General features: G+C 38.1%; 1 protein-coding gene across 2 annotated transcripts in view; it reads left to right on the top strand.

The window, feature by feature from the left end:
* Positions 1-1956: 1956 nt before the first annotated feature.
* LOC117419600 (protein O-mannosyl-transferase TMTC2-like) overlaps positions 1957-16792 on the top strand; it is a 101211-nt gene continuing 86375 nt past the window's right edge. The window contains exon 1 of one of the 2 annotated variants that reach the window (XM_034032496.3): positions 1957-2468. In XM_034032496.3, the coding sequence (XP_033888387.2) occupies positions 2386-2468 (83 nt within the window). In that variant the 5' untranslated portion in view covers positions 1957-2385. The remainder of the gene's footprint in view (positions 2469-16792) is intronic. The other variant, XM_034032497.3, reaches the window with a different exon arrangement.

The raw sequence follows: 16792 nt of genomic DNA, 5'->3' as shown, positions 1-16792 counted from the left end.
AATGTCGACCCAAGGGATTTTTTCAACCTGAAAAAAGAAATAAGGACCAGGGGTCACAAATGGAGATTAGATAAAGGGGCATTCAGAGCAGAAAATAGGAGGCACTTTATTACACAGAGAATTGTGAGGGTCTGGAACCACCTCCCCAGTAATGTTTTTGAAGCTGACACCCTGGGATCCTTCAAGAAGCTGCTTGATGCGATTCTGGGATCAATAAGCTATTAACAACCAGACGAGCAAGATGGGCCGAGTGGCCTCCTCTCGTTTGTAAACGTTCTTATGTTCTTATGTTCTAAAGTGCAAAGCTGTGTAAGGTACTTCTTTGTTTTTGCTGTGGGCTGATTACATCCCCTAACAATCCTTGCAGAACATTCTTACTTGTTCTGTTAATAAATTAATCCTTCCGTCACCTCTGACATTGCTGTAAGCAATTAGTAATTCGCCGCACTGTATTATTATTTTTATTGTAAAGTCTCTTTTTCAGAAAGGTTTATTACGCTTTAAATCCACACTTTCCAGGTGTATTGAGTTTGTTTGGCTGTGAAATGAAGTTCGTTTTTTTGGTTAATTTCCATGTTTTTTTCGGGACTAGTTTAATTTGTGTTCACATTACATTTTGCAAGTGAGCTTGGTTTGGCTTTTTATGATTAGTGTACAGCGCAATGCATGTTGGTATCTTTTTAAAATGGTCCTATAGGACATTGCAGAAGTCAGTCCTATAGGATATTCTATAGGACCTGTGCAAAATTTACTATAGGACTTTCTATAGGATTTCGTGTGTATATATATATATATATATATATATATATATATATATATATATATATATATATATATATATATAATTATTATTATTATTTTTAATAGTACTCCTATAGGATATTTCTGTAAGGGAATCGTATTCAGGCTAGCCTGGATGTCAAAAAAAAAAAAACCCTCACTTGTTTATTGTTTTAAAAATAGAAATGCGGAATGGTTTAATGCTGTTTGACACATTGGTCGGTTGACTTGCAACTTGCCAAGGTACACTGGGGATAGTATGCAGTAGACAAACGTTTATTTTCTGTAATTATCAATAGCGAATAGGAACATGATTTTCACAGGTCAGCTTTAGAGACTATAATTTTGTATATATTAAATATAAATCTGGTGTCTATTTCCATTTTTCATTCATTAAGAACCAACAGATTTAAAATGATTACCATATGTTTATAAAGCAGTCTTTTTAAACAGCGTATGTTACATTTAATGACACAAAGTCACTTTATTTATTATACAGTACATACTGGCTTTGTCCTTGTACAATATACTATTGTATGTACTGTATGCAGTACTCAGATGAAAAACAAATACATGGTTATAATGTTTACATGGTAGAATGAATAGCGTGTACTGTATTAGACTATGTAAGCACTTGTAGTACCAGTATAGTGTTATTTTCAGGTTCGCGTTAAAAAGCACTCAGGGCACGCACTGTGCTTGCTCGCGCATGCCTAAACCACCTATGCTAGAAAGCAGGAAAACGCCCGTTCAAATCTGGTACGTTATGCTGTTTTCGGTCTTTTACATGGATTTGTAATATAATTTATAATATTTTTCACCATTAAGAACATAGTATGCAAACTTTTTTACTTGTGCAACGAGCGGTGACTTCTCATTTTGTCATGTTCGTCGTGATTTTTTTTTTTCTTTTAAGAGAAATTGGTTGTCTGTTTCCAGTTTAAGTTTGAAAAAAAAAAACATTACACGGGTCAAGTGTCACATTCTGACTATCTACCACTTTCTAACACAACATCGGCAATTTCATTCAGTTTTTTAAAGTGAAATGTGAAATAAATATTTCCTTGTGTGCAACCTGCCATATTTAGTGCATTTAGATGTTGAGTCAGGCAGTGCGATTACATTTCCATTAAACAGGAGGACCAGTTAAAATACCACTTCAATTTCACCCTTCCGACTGCTTTCTCGCTCGCAGGGTTACCCCCTTGATTACAAGAGACACAGCGCAAGCAGGGAGGCGGGGCGCGTAGAGACATTTAACCGCATGCGACTCAAGCACTCCAGAGTCTCAGACACAGCGGCTCTACAGTGCAGCAAGTCCTGCGCTCAAGCATTCTTCCAAATGCAGCCAGCATCACAATAAATACCAAAGATCTTGCTCTCCCTCTCGAATCAGATCGACACCAAAGCACTGCAGACCGAAAATGGGTTAGAGGGAGGAGATGGCCGGATTGTTCATTCGCGTACACCACTTTGAAAGGATGGGGAGCTGGGTTTTCAATGTTAATGCAGAAAACATTAAAGCAGAAGAAACAGGATAAAAGACTGGAATTGCTTTTTGTGTCGTCCCCCCCCCCCCTTTTTTTCTTTCTTTTTTTTTGAGAAATGATTGCAGAGTTGGTGTGCAGCGCTGTGGCTGTGGTCCTCTATTTCAATACTCTGGGTGCTGATTTCTGCTACGATGACAGGTAGGGGCACTGTGATAATCAAACTGTCAGCATTCCCTAATCCCTTTTGGCAACTAGGAGAGTGATTAAAAAAAAAAAAAAAACGGCTTGGCAATGCATTTAATACATTCATTGAGTCGGACTTCAGCCCGAGGCTGTTTGCTGAGATGCAGCTCGCCGTATTTATTTTATGCATTTGCAATACACTGGGCTACAATGTATCAGACGTTTGGCATTGTAGTTTGTAGCATTGTTAAGTTTTCAAACAGTGGACTATCTAGAGTCAAACTAGGGGTGTCACAATGAAAACAAGAGTCACAGAATTGTACGAATGCTCGTACTAGTTACATGTATGCACAACGACCGCGGGAGACTCGCTGTTTGATTTATAAACAATGCTGCGCTTGGTCTTGAGGGAATTATCACGTTAGTTTTCCCAGAGGCGCTCACAAACCAGGCTTCACGGTAATTCTGTTCTTTGTGTATTTGTCATCTCTGGATGATTAAACACATCGTTGCAGGAAAACGTGTTGCTTTGGCATTAATTTGTGTTACATTTTAAATCTACGCGACTGATTCGACTGGTCTTCTTGTTGTCTGAGAAACTGCCAACGATTCTTAAGAAATGTCATAGTTAAGACTGGTGTCCCTTGGTCTTTTTTCGAATCCAGTGCGCATTGTGAAGCGATGATGAAATGCGCTTCTTTTCTGTTTAAAACCTTCGGAACGGTGCCCTTTGTTTTCCGGTGACTTAATCTGATTACAATTCTTGTAGATGCATAATTAAAATATATTGGAAGACTACAGCAGCCTGCCTAATCGTATTAGCAAATCCTAGTGAGTTTCAAATTAATACCTTTATTCTCCATGGGTGAAAACCGAGGCACCATTACATTTTTGACAAATACATCTTAATTTACTCAATTCACCTGCAATTAGGAACCGTATGGTCTACAGTTTTATAGCAAAACACGTGCAATCAAACTTGAAGTGTTCCATGCGTATACACGGGTATGTAGTCTTTATGTTAAACTGCACACAGTTTTTTAACAGTATACCTCACATGTGAACTATTCTTTTGTGTAGTTGAAGTGTGGGGTAGGTACATGTTCCCTACATGATATTACCTCAGCCATCACACTAGATTGTGAACCTTAATTCAATGTTTCTGTTGTGCTTGGGATTATGTGATAATTTAACATATGGTGCTGTTAGTTCATTCTTCCTCTGATAGTTTACATTCTGTGTAAGTATTGATCTGTCTGGTCAGTGTTGGAAACGTGGAGGAAGCCTCAATTATTATTATTATTATTTATTTCTTAGCAGACGCGCTTATCCAGGCGATTAGTCTTCTAGTGCAGGCGGAGCGGAGAGGTCGAGTGGGGGTGTAGGGAGAGATGAGGGTCTGGAGGTAGCTGGGTGCAGTCTGGTCAAGGCATCTGTAGGCTAGTACAAGAGTCTTGAACTGGATGCGAGCGGTGATCGGGAGCCAGTGGAGCGAGTGGAGTAGCGTGGGCGAAGCGAGGCAGAGAGAACACCAGGCGGGCAGCAGAGTTCTGGATGATGCCAGTCAATGCCAGATGTTCAGTATAGTATACTAGCAACACTCAATTATACAAGCTAAACAATATTAAATGTAAAACAACAAACAAACAAGTTGGTATTTTAGATATTTACAGAAAAAACAGTGATAAAGGATACTGTTACAAATGTTTGTGGATTCATGCCAGTGGATGCTTTCTCTTCAGAATATGGGCCTATGTCTCATATATTAATCTAAATCCACATTTGTCAGTGATGATAGCTGTAGAGTTTTCCCTGTTAGATTATCCATCGTGTTTATCAATGCAGATCAGCTTCCCTGTCTGCAATTGAACACTTTGCACAGTTTGTTCAAGTACTGCGCTGGTATTAAGTCTTCCTGAAAAAGATAAGATAGCTGACAGGGTGCATTTGCAGAGAGAAGATTCAGGGTGGCAAAGGGCTGTATGTCACATTCACATACACATATATCTTGGCTAATGACTACTGGGCTTTGAGCTCTTCCACAGGTTTGAAAAATAAGCTCCCACTACCAACCCTAGCACAATAATACAGCTCAGCTGGTGGAATGTTGTAGTTTATGTAGAATACTGTGGGTGATATGTGGGTATGTATGTATGTATGTATGTATGTATGCATGTATGTATGTAAATGTCAATTTAACTTGTTTTTAACTATTTTAAACATTGTGAGGTAAAGTGTACAAGAAACTAATAGACAAACCTTTCACACATGGTCACATACGCTGATGAAGGCATTCACCAAAACTTTATCCGGCATTATAAGTTTTACCTCTTAATTCACAATTGAATGTTTGAAGTTATGGACAAATACTTTTCCAAATTACCAGTAAAGATCCCATGTTGCTTCCCGATCTCCAAATCGAATTTCAGTTACTGCTTCTGATTGAGCTCTGCTACATAGTTGCTGAGGGCTATGTCTTTTAAAGAGTCACCTGTGGTTTTTACTGCAGTTTTTAAAAGGGAAAGTCAACGGAGAACAGAATTGGACAAAACAGGCAATCATAAATCATTAAGCATTTCAATTTATTATCCTGATTCCAGGTAAAACAGACATCACCCTGACTGCACTGAGGGAAAACATCTGTGAATCTTTCTCCAGTTAAACTAGGAGATCTTGGGATCTGGGTGCTTTTAAGCCTTTTTCATTCTTTTGATTTGTATTCAAGTAAAGGAGGTGATATGTTTTAACTACTCAGTAAAATGGATCATATTGAAAATAAACTTTTTTTTGGAAAGTTCTTCAAAGTGAATTTCAAATGTAATGTACTCTTGTCAGCACCATTTCAATATAACGCTTTAGACTGTATATATCTTCATTGTATTGTATACCGGTAGCACAGTACTGAAACAGAATATGTTTTAATAAATCATAACAAAGGGAAAGTCATTTTTAACCAGTAATCGTAACAGCAGTCATAGTTCTTTTTAAAGAATTTGTGGATCATGTGTTCAGCTTTGTTCAGGTTTGTGCAAGTCTAGGTAGTTTCTGTGGGTTGGTCTTTGTAGTTGTTAAAAAGCTGCATTGCTGTTCATACTCCCCTTGTTAAAATGTTAGTAATAGGTTTACTAAATTGATTTGCAATGTTGAATTCATTACAGAATGAAATCCGGAATATTCTTTTTTCCAGCAGTTAAAGACGCTTTCCTGCTACCGTGACTGTTAAACTCAGAATGCTTCAAAAATGATATAATAAAACTTGCTGTGGCATTCATAAGCATCTTACACAAATACTTGCTCTAGTTTTATTCGAAAGAGGAACCCTTCTTTCCAATCCTGAAAGGTTTATATTCTTGGCTTCCATCTTTATTGTTCTGATGTTTTATGATTAATCTTCCCAGGCTTCTCCACTTCCTTATATCTTACAAGTGCGGAACTCTGAACAATATTTATGGTTTTGTAAATCCTAATAATGCATTCTATTTAGTAACATGGAACATGAAACAAGGGATAGGTGAAATAAAAAAAAACTGCAAAATGTACAGTATCGTTTTTATTCTTCTTTGTCATGCCAAATGTGTTTACATGATTTTTCATTTGCCAAGGAGCTTACTGATCTGCAGAAGTTTATCATATTTAGAGGGCTAGTCATGGGCAGCCAGGATGGCGCTAATTCAACATGACGGATCTTTGACATGTTTGAAATAGTTCTTTTGGGGTAGGTGACCATTCCTCAGTAGTTACTGCCTTTAATACCCTCAGCGCAATAGGGAGCAGGAATCTGCAGCAAAGCCTGTGCATCAGAATTGACTAGGGCTGTATTTTGTACGCTGTAAAAAATGGCTTATTTCATGGCATTTCATGGTCTAAAAATAGGTATTTCAAGATACTAAACATAAAATGTATTTAAGCAGAAAACAATAGTGTTGTCACATTCAGAATTGATCATTTTCTCTAGAGTTATTATGCAACAAATGATCCTAAATATTTAAAGGCTTACCTGAAAAACAGTAAATGGTGTAATGTAGACTATTTCGTTTTTTTATGTCCACCTTTTAAAGACATTCTACTTTCACCATCAGCGAATTATCAAACAAAATACAAACAATTCATTGTAAAAATGACAACAGACATGTGAAAGGTCCCCGTTTTGTGCTCGACAGAGCGATGTTTAGCAGAAATATTTCCGATCTATGATGCAGCTGGTGTCTTTTTTGTTGGAAGACATTTTAAAGAGATCATGCAGCTCAATGCAGAGTAAACTAAACTGACTGCCAGGTTCCTAAATGCAGTGTAACAGAAAGTGTGTCAATAAGCAATGTTGGCTGTCTTTATTTTTAAGTAATATAAAAACAGTATATTATTAACACTGTTCTTTCAGAAGTTGGAGTTGTTACAGGGAACTACATATTAAATGGCAATGGGTACATTTCATGGAAATCCATCATTAGTGTGAAAAACTTACAGCACATCAGTATGTTTTGTTTCAATACAGAAGCATATTGGCTCTCTCTCACAGTCTGTTAGATCTGCAGTCTTGCCCTGACTGAAACTGGCATGGAACAGGGAGAGGCAACTTATATCTATCTGTCTATCTATCTGTCTATCTATCTGTCTATCTATCTATCTATCTATCTATCTATCTATCTATCTATCTATCTATTACATTCCATTTGCATAAGAAACTAATTAGTTTTGCTACATAGTGTAGGTGTTTCTATTGTTGTTTTTATGTGAATAACGGCTATAAACAATTTAGCCTTGCTATTTATAGGCCAACTCTGTACTGTTCCAATGCCTCATATAGTGTTGAATAGTATCAGTTAAAGTACCATTCTGGGATTTTCTTGGCTTAGTTGAAGCTGTAATATATAATGGAAATGGGTCTGCTATTGCACAGGGGCATTACAGGGATAAGCTGTAAGCCAGCCATGCTGGCAAAGTTTAATTCCAGGCTTCATTGCAGTATAGGAGGCTGTGTGGTCCAGTGGTTAAAGAAAAGGGCTTGTAACCAGGAGGTCCCCGGTTCAAATCCCACCTCAGCCACTGACTCATGGTGTGACCCTGAGCAAGTCACTTAACCTCCTTGTGTTCCGTCTTTCGGGTGAGATGTAATTGTAAGTGACTCTGCAGCTGATGCATAGTTCACACACCCTAGTCTCTGTAAATCGCCTTGGATAAAGGCGTCTGCTAAATAAACAAATAATAATAATATAGCATTTGATTCTTTTGAAGACTATAAATTATAATAATTACAATTGTATTGTATAATAATTCTCATCAGTACAAATCAGAATATATACTTAGTTCTGTCCTTGAAATTTGAGAATCTGTGTGGTTGAATAAGTAAAATCTATGTAGCTGGTGAGGTCATGGATGAACATGTGCCAGGAACTAAAGCCTTGTTTCTATTTTATGAAATGACGCCTGTCAAAACATTCCTTTAGTATCATTGCATCTTGATAATTTCCTATCGATTTAATGAAAACCCATTCCTATTTCTGCCCTTGAGTGCAGTTATTCCGAGCAAACAATTGTGTTCACCTACAGGCAGAATATTGTGTAATGCACTCCAAAATATATATTGCATCCTTTTATTACTACAGCTGGCGTTTCTTTTATTTCTCATAATTAAACTAACCAATGTTGCTTGACATGGTCAGAGAAATCCGATATGTAATAAAATTGATATATTAGAATCCCTCAAAAGATGGATCTGTTTCTATAAAGGCAGGCAAACAGAGATATATCTCTTTCTAGATATAACTCTTTCATCATGCTGGCAGATTACAACTTAAAATAAACAGTACTTGTTCTGTGCAGAAATTGAATTAATATATTAGTTATTCTTTTTAAGGATGCATTCACATTTACATAATATATAGGGTATAAAACTGTAGGCACGTATACTTCACATGTATCTAAACTTAACCCCAGATGTCGGACCAAACGTCAGATTGCTGGAAAGTATTTCACTTTGCATAGGCTTGCATTATGAGCAGTTGGATTGGATATTTGAATGTCTACCTCCACACTATCCTATCTTTATTCACTTTGATACCATTGAACTTCAGACTGAAAACAAATATAAATAAGGCGGATCACATGTCTCCTGAATGGAGTGTGGAGTAGTGGTTAGGGCTCTGGACTCTGGACCGGAGGGTTGTGGGTTCAATCCCAGGTGGGGGACACTGCTGCTGTACCCTTGAGCAAGGTACTTTATCTAGATTGCTCCAGTAAAAACCCAACTGTATAAATGGGTAATTGTATGTAAAAATAATGTAAAAAAATAAATAATAATAATAATGTAATTGTATGTAAAAATAATGTGATATCTTGTAACAATTGTAAGTCGCCCTAGATAAGGGCGTTTGCTAAGAAATAAATAATAATAATAATCAGAAAGCAGATTTTCAGCTAAATGCTACAACTGGTACAGCAGTTGGAAATGTAAAATGACATCTTCATGCTATCTTATGGCTATGGAAGATGTACTTCTCTGCAGTGCATATATTCAAAATAGGCTTAAAAAATAACCTAAAAAAGTAATGTCTAGCACTGTAGCATAGCTGTTTCATATAAATATGACTGACCACATTATTATTAATGGTATACTTAATGACTTTGATAGCAGTGTAATAACTGAACTAAATAACTCTACAGTTCTTGCTGTTCATATTTAGTGCCAATGCTCACAAAATGCTAGTTTGCACACCAAAGAAGTAAAACTTTTCTAGAAAATGATGGATGGTCCTCATAAAAAAATGTATGTCAATGTGGATGTCTCTGATTGTATTAAACTCTAACGATGCCACTAGCTGCCATTGGCCAGATGCTGTCTAGACAGGAGTCTTAAGATAGGAAAATGCATAAAGTTTTTATACATTCTGTCTGTTGCCTAAAGGGGAGGTTATACCACCTCAGGAAGTCCCCTACTGTTTGTGGGACTAGGCATGGAGGTCAGAGGACCTTACTTATGAACACTTTGATTGCTTGAAGTTGCTGGTATCAGAGGTAGGATATTGGATATCCCTGTTTCCTTCTGTGCGTGCTGGAAGGAAATTGCTGCTTTGATTGCTGGAGTATATGAATACTGTTATGGATGCATTGTGGGCAGGGAATTTGTGGTTGCAGTGATGACTGCTTACCCACCATTTCATGAAAAGGCTTGTTCTATGTAGCCTTCAATCAGGCAGCACTTGTAAGCGACACCACATAAAAAATGTTCCATTGGTGATCAAAGAGATAAAAAAATATTCCATACTTAGGGGGTTTGTTCATCCTTTGCAGAATACAATAATTGTGCTCATATTTAACTGATTAAAATGTCTATTGTAGTGTTTTAAGCCACGAAGATTAAAAATGAACTCTTATCACTAGCTCCCACTGTATATTTTAGGAGTAGGGCCTCCTTGGTTGCTTTATTCCACTCACATCCTTTCTGTTTGTGTTTACTTTTATCATTTTTGTCTGACATAAGCTGTACTTTGTTCTTGTAGTTATGTCTTATAGATGTTTCGTCCACTAGGAGGTGGGCTGAGGGATGCATACCCTTAGTAAGAGCCAACAATTTCAAAAAGACGCTGTCAGTAAAGATTCGTATTGAGGAGTTAAGCTTTGCCATTTGACAACATGTACAATTGTTATCTTGTCCTATTTTAGGGCAAGAATTAGTGCAAAAGATTAGAAATAATAAAACTGAAGGGTAAATGCTAATATGCAGTATGAACATTAATTAGCAATGGGGCTATAAATTAGTGGAAATGACTAGCATTCTGGAATTTATTAACATGAGTCTGTGCTCAGAGAAACTCTGCTAGCACTCATTTGTATTAATGTGCAGCTGGGTACTATACTGTTACTATTTGAAATGGGGAAGAGCAAGCATTTTGTATGATTAAAGTATAATGACTATAAAGTGTTTATATTTTAGTAGACAACTGAAATATAAATTCAGATGTCTAATATATTGTTCTAGCACTTTGATATTAATGGTATTAGTTAGTATGCATGAGATAGCTGGTGAAAAATGGATCCCTCACAGATCAGCCACTTTGTAATGTATGAATTATGAAGGGGCTCGTTCAGCACTTTTGGCTCAAGGTACATGGTCATTTGATAAAATGATGACATTAGCTGTCTACAGTTTTGTCTTTGTCCATTGTGGAGGAATAGATGGTCTAATGCACCCCCCCCCCTTTTTGTCTATGAAAGAGAGCCTGTATTTGTGGTGGGAAATAGAACGAGGTGACACCAGTTGTTTTTAAAAAAAAGCAGCCCAATGTGTTTGAATGGGAAGATTCTGCATTGGTGTATACCAAGTTGTCAAAACCCATCCAGTCACTCTTTTGTGACCTTGCTTGCACGCTTGAATTAACGGAAATGACAAACAAGCATTCAGATCATCAGAGAAGGCTGCAGTGTTTCATTTTCCATGAAGGTCGTGTCATGTTTTCTGTGAGCAGATAGATAGATAGATGTAGATGTATGCCTGGATGAGCTGATGTAAACTGAAATAGCATTTTAATACTTCAGTATGAAATTGTGTCTTATCCTTTTATAACCTCCAAAGTGTTGAGGATTATAGTATTACCAAACCTGTTTTGGTGTAATATTAAACAGATTATTTGGTGACTGTTTACATTTATTTATATTTCTTGATCGTATCATTCAACGCACTCTGTTTCATTGAAAACCTCACCTTATGCAGTTTATTTACATTTCCAAGGCCTGCAGTTAACCTCCCTCCTCAAAGCTGTGCTGTAGGTCAGAGATGCAAATCTAAAAATGTAAACTAAAAAAGGACCTGTGCAATTTTCATGAGAACTAGTTCTCTAGACATAATGTAAAACCTTGAAGTGTGACATACACGCCTAATGATTGCATGTTCCCTTCCCGCGAAGAGGTGAGTTTTAAATTTGTATTTATTTTCTTTCCTGCCAAGATCCAAAATATTTAGTAAGGGATATTAACTGACTCATGCCTTTACTTTACCTTGCTTTACCAGATATTTTTATATTAGAGAGTCCCCATATGAATTGATACCTTTGTTATGTACATATGCATCATACATATAGGGAAGTCCTCAGGAGTGTTACTCTGTTTGCAAATTATATTTGTAACTTGTACACTCCAAAAACCCAAATAAATATACTCCATGTGATTTGTTAGTTCTTGTGACTCATGAGCCACCAGTGGCTGGGTTCATAAGAAAGCTCAGGAGCTCAATTAGGAGGTCACAAAGTGATGATACAAAAATGGAGGTTGAAAAACCTGTTCCCTGTGGATAACACAATAGAGCTGCCACTTATGAAGTGGAACGTGGTGGTGGAATGTCAGGTCTCCCCAATACACCACAGACTGCTCCTGCTTGGGTCTGAAGCGCTTTCCCCATCCAAGTGTGCTTTGGGAAAAGATACAGGGAGGCAGACTGGCTGATTGATTGAGCTGTAAGGCATTTGTGGAATATTCCAGTGACACAGATTACAGCGAATAAAAAGTGTAGGAGAAAGCTGGCCTCAGTAGTCTGTCACGGGCTGTCACTAAACAATAATACATGGCCCTGTCATAGGTCCCTGACTGGGCCTATGCAGTTTATTCATTACCTAACCTTTGTATTTATTGAACTTGCATATTTTATTTAGAGAGAACAAAGTGACATGTCTTGCATTTTAAAATTGTGTGTTTGCAATAGCATTTTATTGTGCTTTTTTAAAAGATAATTTACATGTTGGGTACTTTATGTCAATGTTTTCCAGTTTATGTAAAAAAATAAAAAATAAAAGAATGTATCCAGTTGCTGTATGTAAAATGTTTGTCTCTATTCCAGTTTTATTGCAAAACATTAACTTTTTAGCTGACAGGTAGTTTCTTGGACTGCACAATGGCTGCTGGCTTTTCCTGTTACAAGTAACACATCTTGGGTTTGAGATTTCCTTATTGCTGGAGAATGCAGTGGAATAGGTTAGGTATTTTGAAAGCTGTGGTTCTAATGTACACTAGAAAGCAAAGTGCCAGAGGTGCGCTAGGCCTCTACACTCTCTACTACGGCTAGATAAAAGGACACTTAAGCTAATGATGAGAATTTACTGCTTTCTGAATGATACAGTACACTAATTACACTACCTAAATATTGCGTAATCAACATGTATAGCGATTGTCCTTCACATTAAAAAAATATATATATATTTATGCAGACTGCCTATCACATGATCAATCCCACCAAAATCACAATAAGTTTGTTTAGCATTTCCATTAATTTCAAGAACTCCAACAAGGCAATCGCTATACTGTATAAGCATTGCTGTACTGCTAGTCTTTCATTCAGACTTGCAACACTGTCTTCTACATTGCCTTGAAGTGAGAACCACTGCTCCCGCCCCAGCTGTGAAAACACTGAACAGAATGCACCTGAGACACATCGAGCTTGCATTGCTGAGTTTGACTCCTTCAGACCAACACACTTTTAAAATGTGAATTAACCAAACCACACAGTTTCCAAATGGATTAGCACTTCCCTTACAGTGGTAGTCTGGAAAGCAATGGTTCTTTTTCTTCTAGCAATGAGATGGTAAATCTGTTTAGATGGAAGTAACGTTTACTACACATCACAGGTCTTTCCTACAGTGTCCATGCTATAACTTGCAGGAGATGGCTTTATAATGTTTGGTTAATTTCCCTTGAAGGGCTTTGTATCAGTCAACTTGAAACATGGCAAAATAAACTGCATTGTCACCTTCTTGGCTGAAATCTGTAAGTCGTGAGATCCTGATTTCAAATCCCTTCTCAGCAGTGGTCTTGGCATAAGCCACCTCACTCGGCCACGCTCCTGTTGCTATAAATGTAGCTTTAAACAGGATGCTGAAGTGAGATTTGATGGTGCAGCTGGAGTCCCCTGGGGGCAATTGGCTTTAATTCAGTCCTATCCCAGCTGCAAAGCAAGGTAAAGGGAACACAAAACAAGATGGGTTACCTCAGCTGCTGTATACACCATCTAACATAAACCTACACAAACATGTTTAATAAAGAAATACAACTAAACACAATAGCTATAATTCACTGACAGACAGCTTCATCATATACTCCACAAGTGGCTTGAAGCTTGATCTGGATGATTTTACCAATCAGTACATATCCCTTTCATAGCGCTTTACTTGGCACTTCTGTAAAAGCAGGTACAGCATTGTTAGGTTAGGTGAAGAGTTGTCACCTTCTCCTCATCCTGCCTACTCTCATATCATTTTATCAAAGCCTATTTCTTCAAAGGCAGACCAGTGAATTTCTATACCATTTAAAAGGGTGTATGAACTGGCCATAAATGAATGTATGCATTGTTAACAATAATTTAAACACAGGATTTGTAACCCCATGTGTATATTTATCAAAGCTGTGTAATGGTGTAATCCCATTGCATGCTCTATAGTGAGCGTGTTACAGTATCACTCCGGGCTTTGTTTATCAAGCTGCAAGTGGCTGCTGAAAGGTTGAGAATCTCTCTTCTGCTGTAAGCAGATGAATTCCAACAAATTGTTATTACACTTCAGAACCTCTCATGTTATCAGAGCTTAATTAGTTTTACTTTATTGTGCTGCTAATGAGAATAGCTTGTCAGTCAGTTTGATTGATGGCTTTGAGTGAGCTAGCTAAATAGAGGTAGGCCTGCCTCAGGGATAAAAGTGGGCTTAGCCGTTTCTTGTAAACTACCTCCAGTATGGGTACCGAATCTGGGGAAGAACAAGCAGGGAATTGTGTCTTTGCTGTACCTTAATGACACAGCAATGCATATTGGTTTGGCAATGTGGTTTAACATAATCTTTTATACGTTTTTGCATGTTTTACTGAAACTTAAAAATACAGTTTAAATAAAATATACCCCCCCCCCCCCCCCCCCCCCCCAAACTAAGTTAATTTTTAATGAACAATCTAAGAAAGAAAAAGTTATGTTATGGATTACCGCTAACATCGTCAAGGTTAATCTCTGTATCACACTGGAGAATTTATGTTTTAATTTCAAGCCCTGCAAAATGAGAGTATTATAGTGGGTTGCTGTTTGTAGAGGGACGCCTGACTTCTATTAAAGGAAGCACGTTGTCGAAAGCTGTTGCAGATCTCATTTAGCATGTGCTGTCTCACAAGGACTCCCTTCACCCTGGCCTTCCAGCAAATTCCTTAGTGTCTGGTCTCTCTGAGTGAAGCCTTGCCGACTGCAATTCAAGAACCAAGCAACATTTTCCAGTATGGGGACAGAGACAGTATTCTTCACTGGACATGCCCACAACCATTCCCAGCTGCTGAAATGCATACAAATATCTCCCATCACTTCCACGCTGCTACTTTCAAGCTACTAGCTGTGCGCCTCATAAAACATCTCTAGGAAGCTGGATTGTTTACTTCAAATGTCAGCTGCTAGTTAGCTGTGATGTGATGCTCTTTTAATTCATCAGAAAATGCTCTGAATTACGTGCCGAATAGGGGCTGGTAAGCGCTGACATTAAGTAGGGAGTCTGTAATCGCTGATGTTGCTTTTTATTAGGTTTAATGCCCAGCTTGATGATGTTTATGACAGGAATGTAATATTGGTTTCATCAATCCTGGTAGAGTGTGAAGAAATATGATGAAGCTGGCCTTATAGTGCCTTGCATAAGTATTCACCCCCCTTGGGCTTTTCCACATTTTGTAGTGTTACAACCTGGAATTAAAATGGATTTTATTTCAAACTCAGGGCAGCAGTGTGGAGTAGTGGTTAGGGCTCTGGACTCTTGACCGGAGGGTTGTTGGTTCAATCCCCAGTGGAGGACACTGCTGTTGTACCCTTGAGCAAGGTACTTTACCTAGATTGCTCCAGTAAAAACCCAACTGTATAAATGGGTAATTGTATGTAAAAAATAATGTGATATCTGTATAATGTGAAATAATGTATAATGTGATATCTTGTAACAATTGTAAGTCGCCCTGGATAAGGGCGTCTGCTAAGAAATAAATAATAATAAATAATAATAATTTTTACCATTTGATTTACACAACATACTTAACACGTGCAAAATATTTTTTATTGTGACACAAAAGTTAATTAAACAAAAAAAAATACATTTGTTGGTTGCATAAGTATTCACCCCCGAGTCAGTACTTGGTAGAAGCACATCTGGATCCTGCAATTTTTGCCCATTCTTCTTGGCAAAATTGCTCAAACTCTGTCAAGTTGGATGGGGATTCTCAATCGGATTGAGGTCTGGCCTTTGACTGGGCCATTCTAAGACATTCAGGTTCTTGTTTTTAAACCACTCCAGTGTAGCTTTGGCTGTGTGTTTAGGGTCATTGTCCTGCTGGAAGGTGAACCTCCGCCCCAATCCCAGGTCTCTTGCAGACTGAAACAGGTTTTCCTCTAGAATTTCCCTGTATTTGGCTCCATCCATCTTGCCCTCAATCCTGACCAGTTTCCCAGTCCCTGCTGATGAAAAGCATCCCCATAACATGATGCTGCCACCACCATGCTTCACCGCGGGGATGGTGTTCTCAGGGTGATGAGCAGTGTTGGCTTTGCGCCACACATAGCGTTTTGCGCTAAGGCCAAAAAGTTCAGTTTTGGTCTCATCAGACCAGAGAACCTTTTTCCACATGTTTGCTGTGTCTCTGTGGAAATGTGCCCCACCCCTGTGTGCATTTGTGTGTTCTGTGTTGTATGTTGCGTGTGTGTGTTAATGTTGGTGTATAGAGATGGCTGCACAGGATATAAATGGGTGTGTGCAGCACGAGTTATTTAAAATGTATAATTGCCGTCTTTGTGACAGTCTCCCACATGCCTTTTGGCAAAATCCAAACAGGATTTGATATGGGTTTTTGTCAGCAATGGCTTTCTTCTTGCCACTCTTCCATAAAGCCCAGCTTTGTGGAGCGTCCGGGTTATAGTTGTCCCATGGACGGTTTCTCCCATCTCAGCTGTGGATCTCTCCAGCTCCTTCAGAGTTACCATTGGCCTCTTGGTTGCTTCTCTGACTAATGCCCTCCTTACCTGGTCACTGAGTTTTGGTGGACGGCCTTCTCTAGGCAGAGTCGCGGTTGTGCCATATTCTTTCCATTTTTTAATAATGGATTTAACGGTGCTCTGGGGGATGTTCAAAGTTTGGGATATTTTTTTAAAACCCAACCCTGATTGGTGCTTCTGCAGAACTTTATCCCAGACTTGTTTTGATAGCTCCTTGGTCTTCATGATGCTGTTTGTTTAGATATGCTCTCTAACAAACTCTGGGGCCTTCCAGAAACAGGTGTATTTAATCTGAGATCATGTGACACTTTAATTGCACACAGGTGGACTCCATTCAACTAATTATGTGACTTCTGAAGGC

Source organism: Acipenser ruthenus, chromosome 14 (genome assembly GCF_902713425.1).
Source record: "Acipenser ruthenus chromosome 14, fAciRut3.2 maternal haplotype, whole genome shotgun sequence".
Classification (NCBI taxonomy): domain Eukaryota; kingdom Metazoa; phylum Chordata; class Actinopteri; order Acipenseriformes; family Acipenseridae; genus Acipenser; species Acipenser ruthenus.
This window is presented reverse-complemented; position numbering and strand designations above follow the sequence as displayed.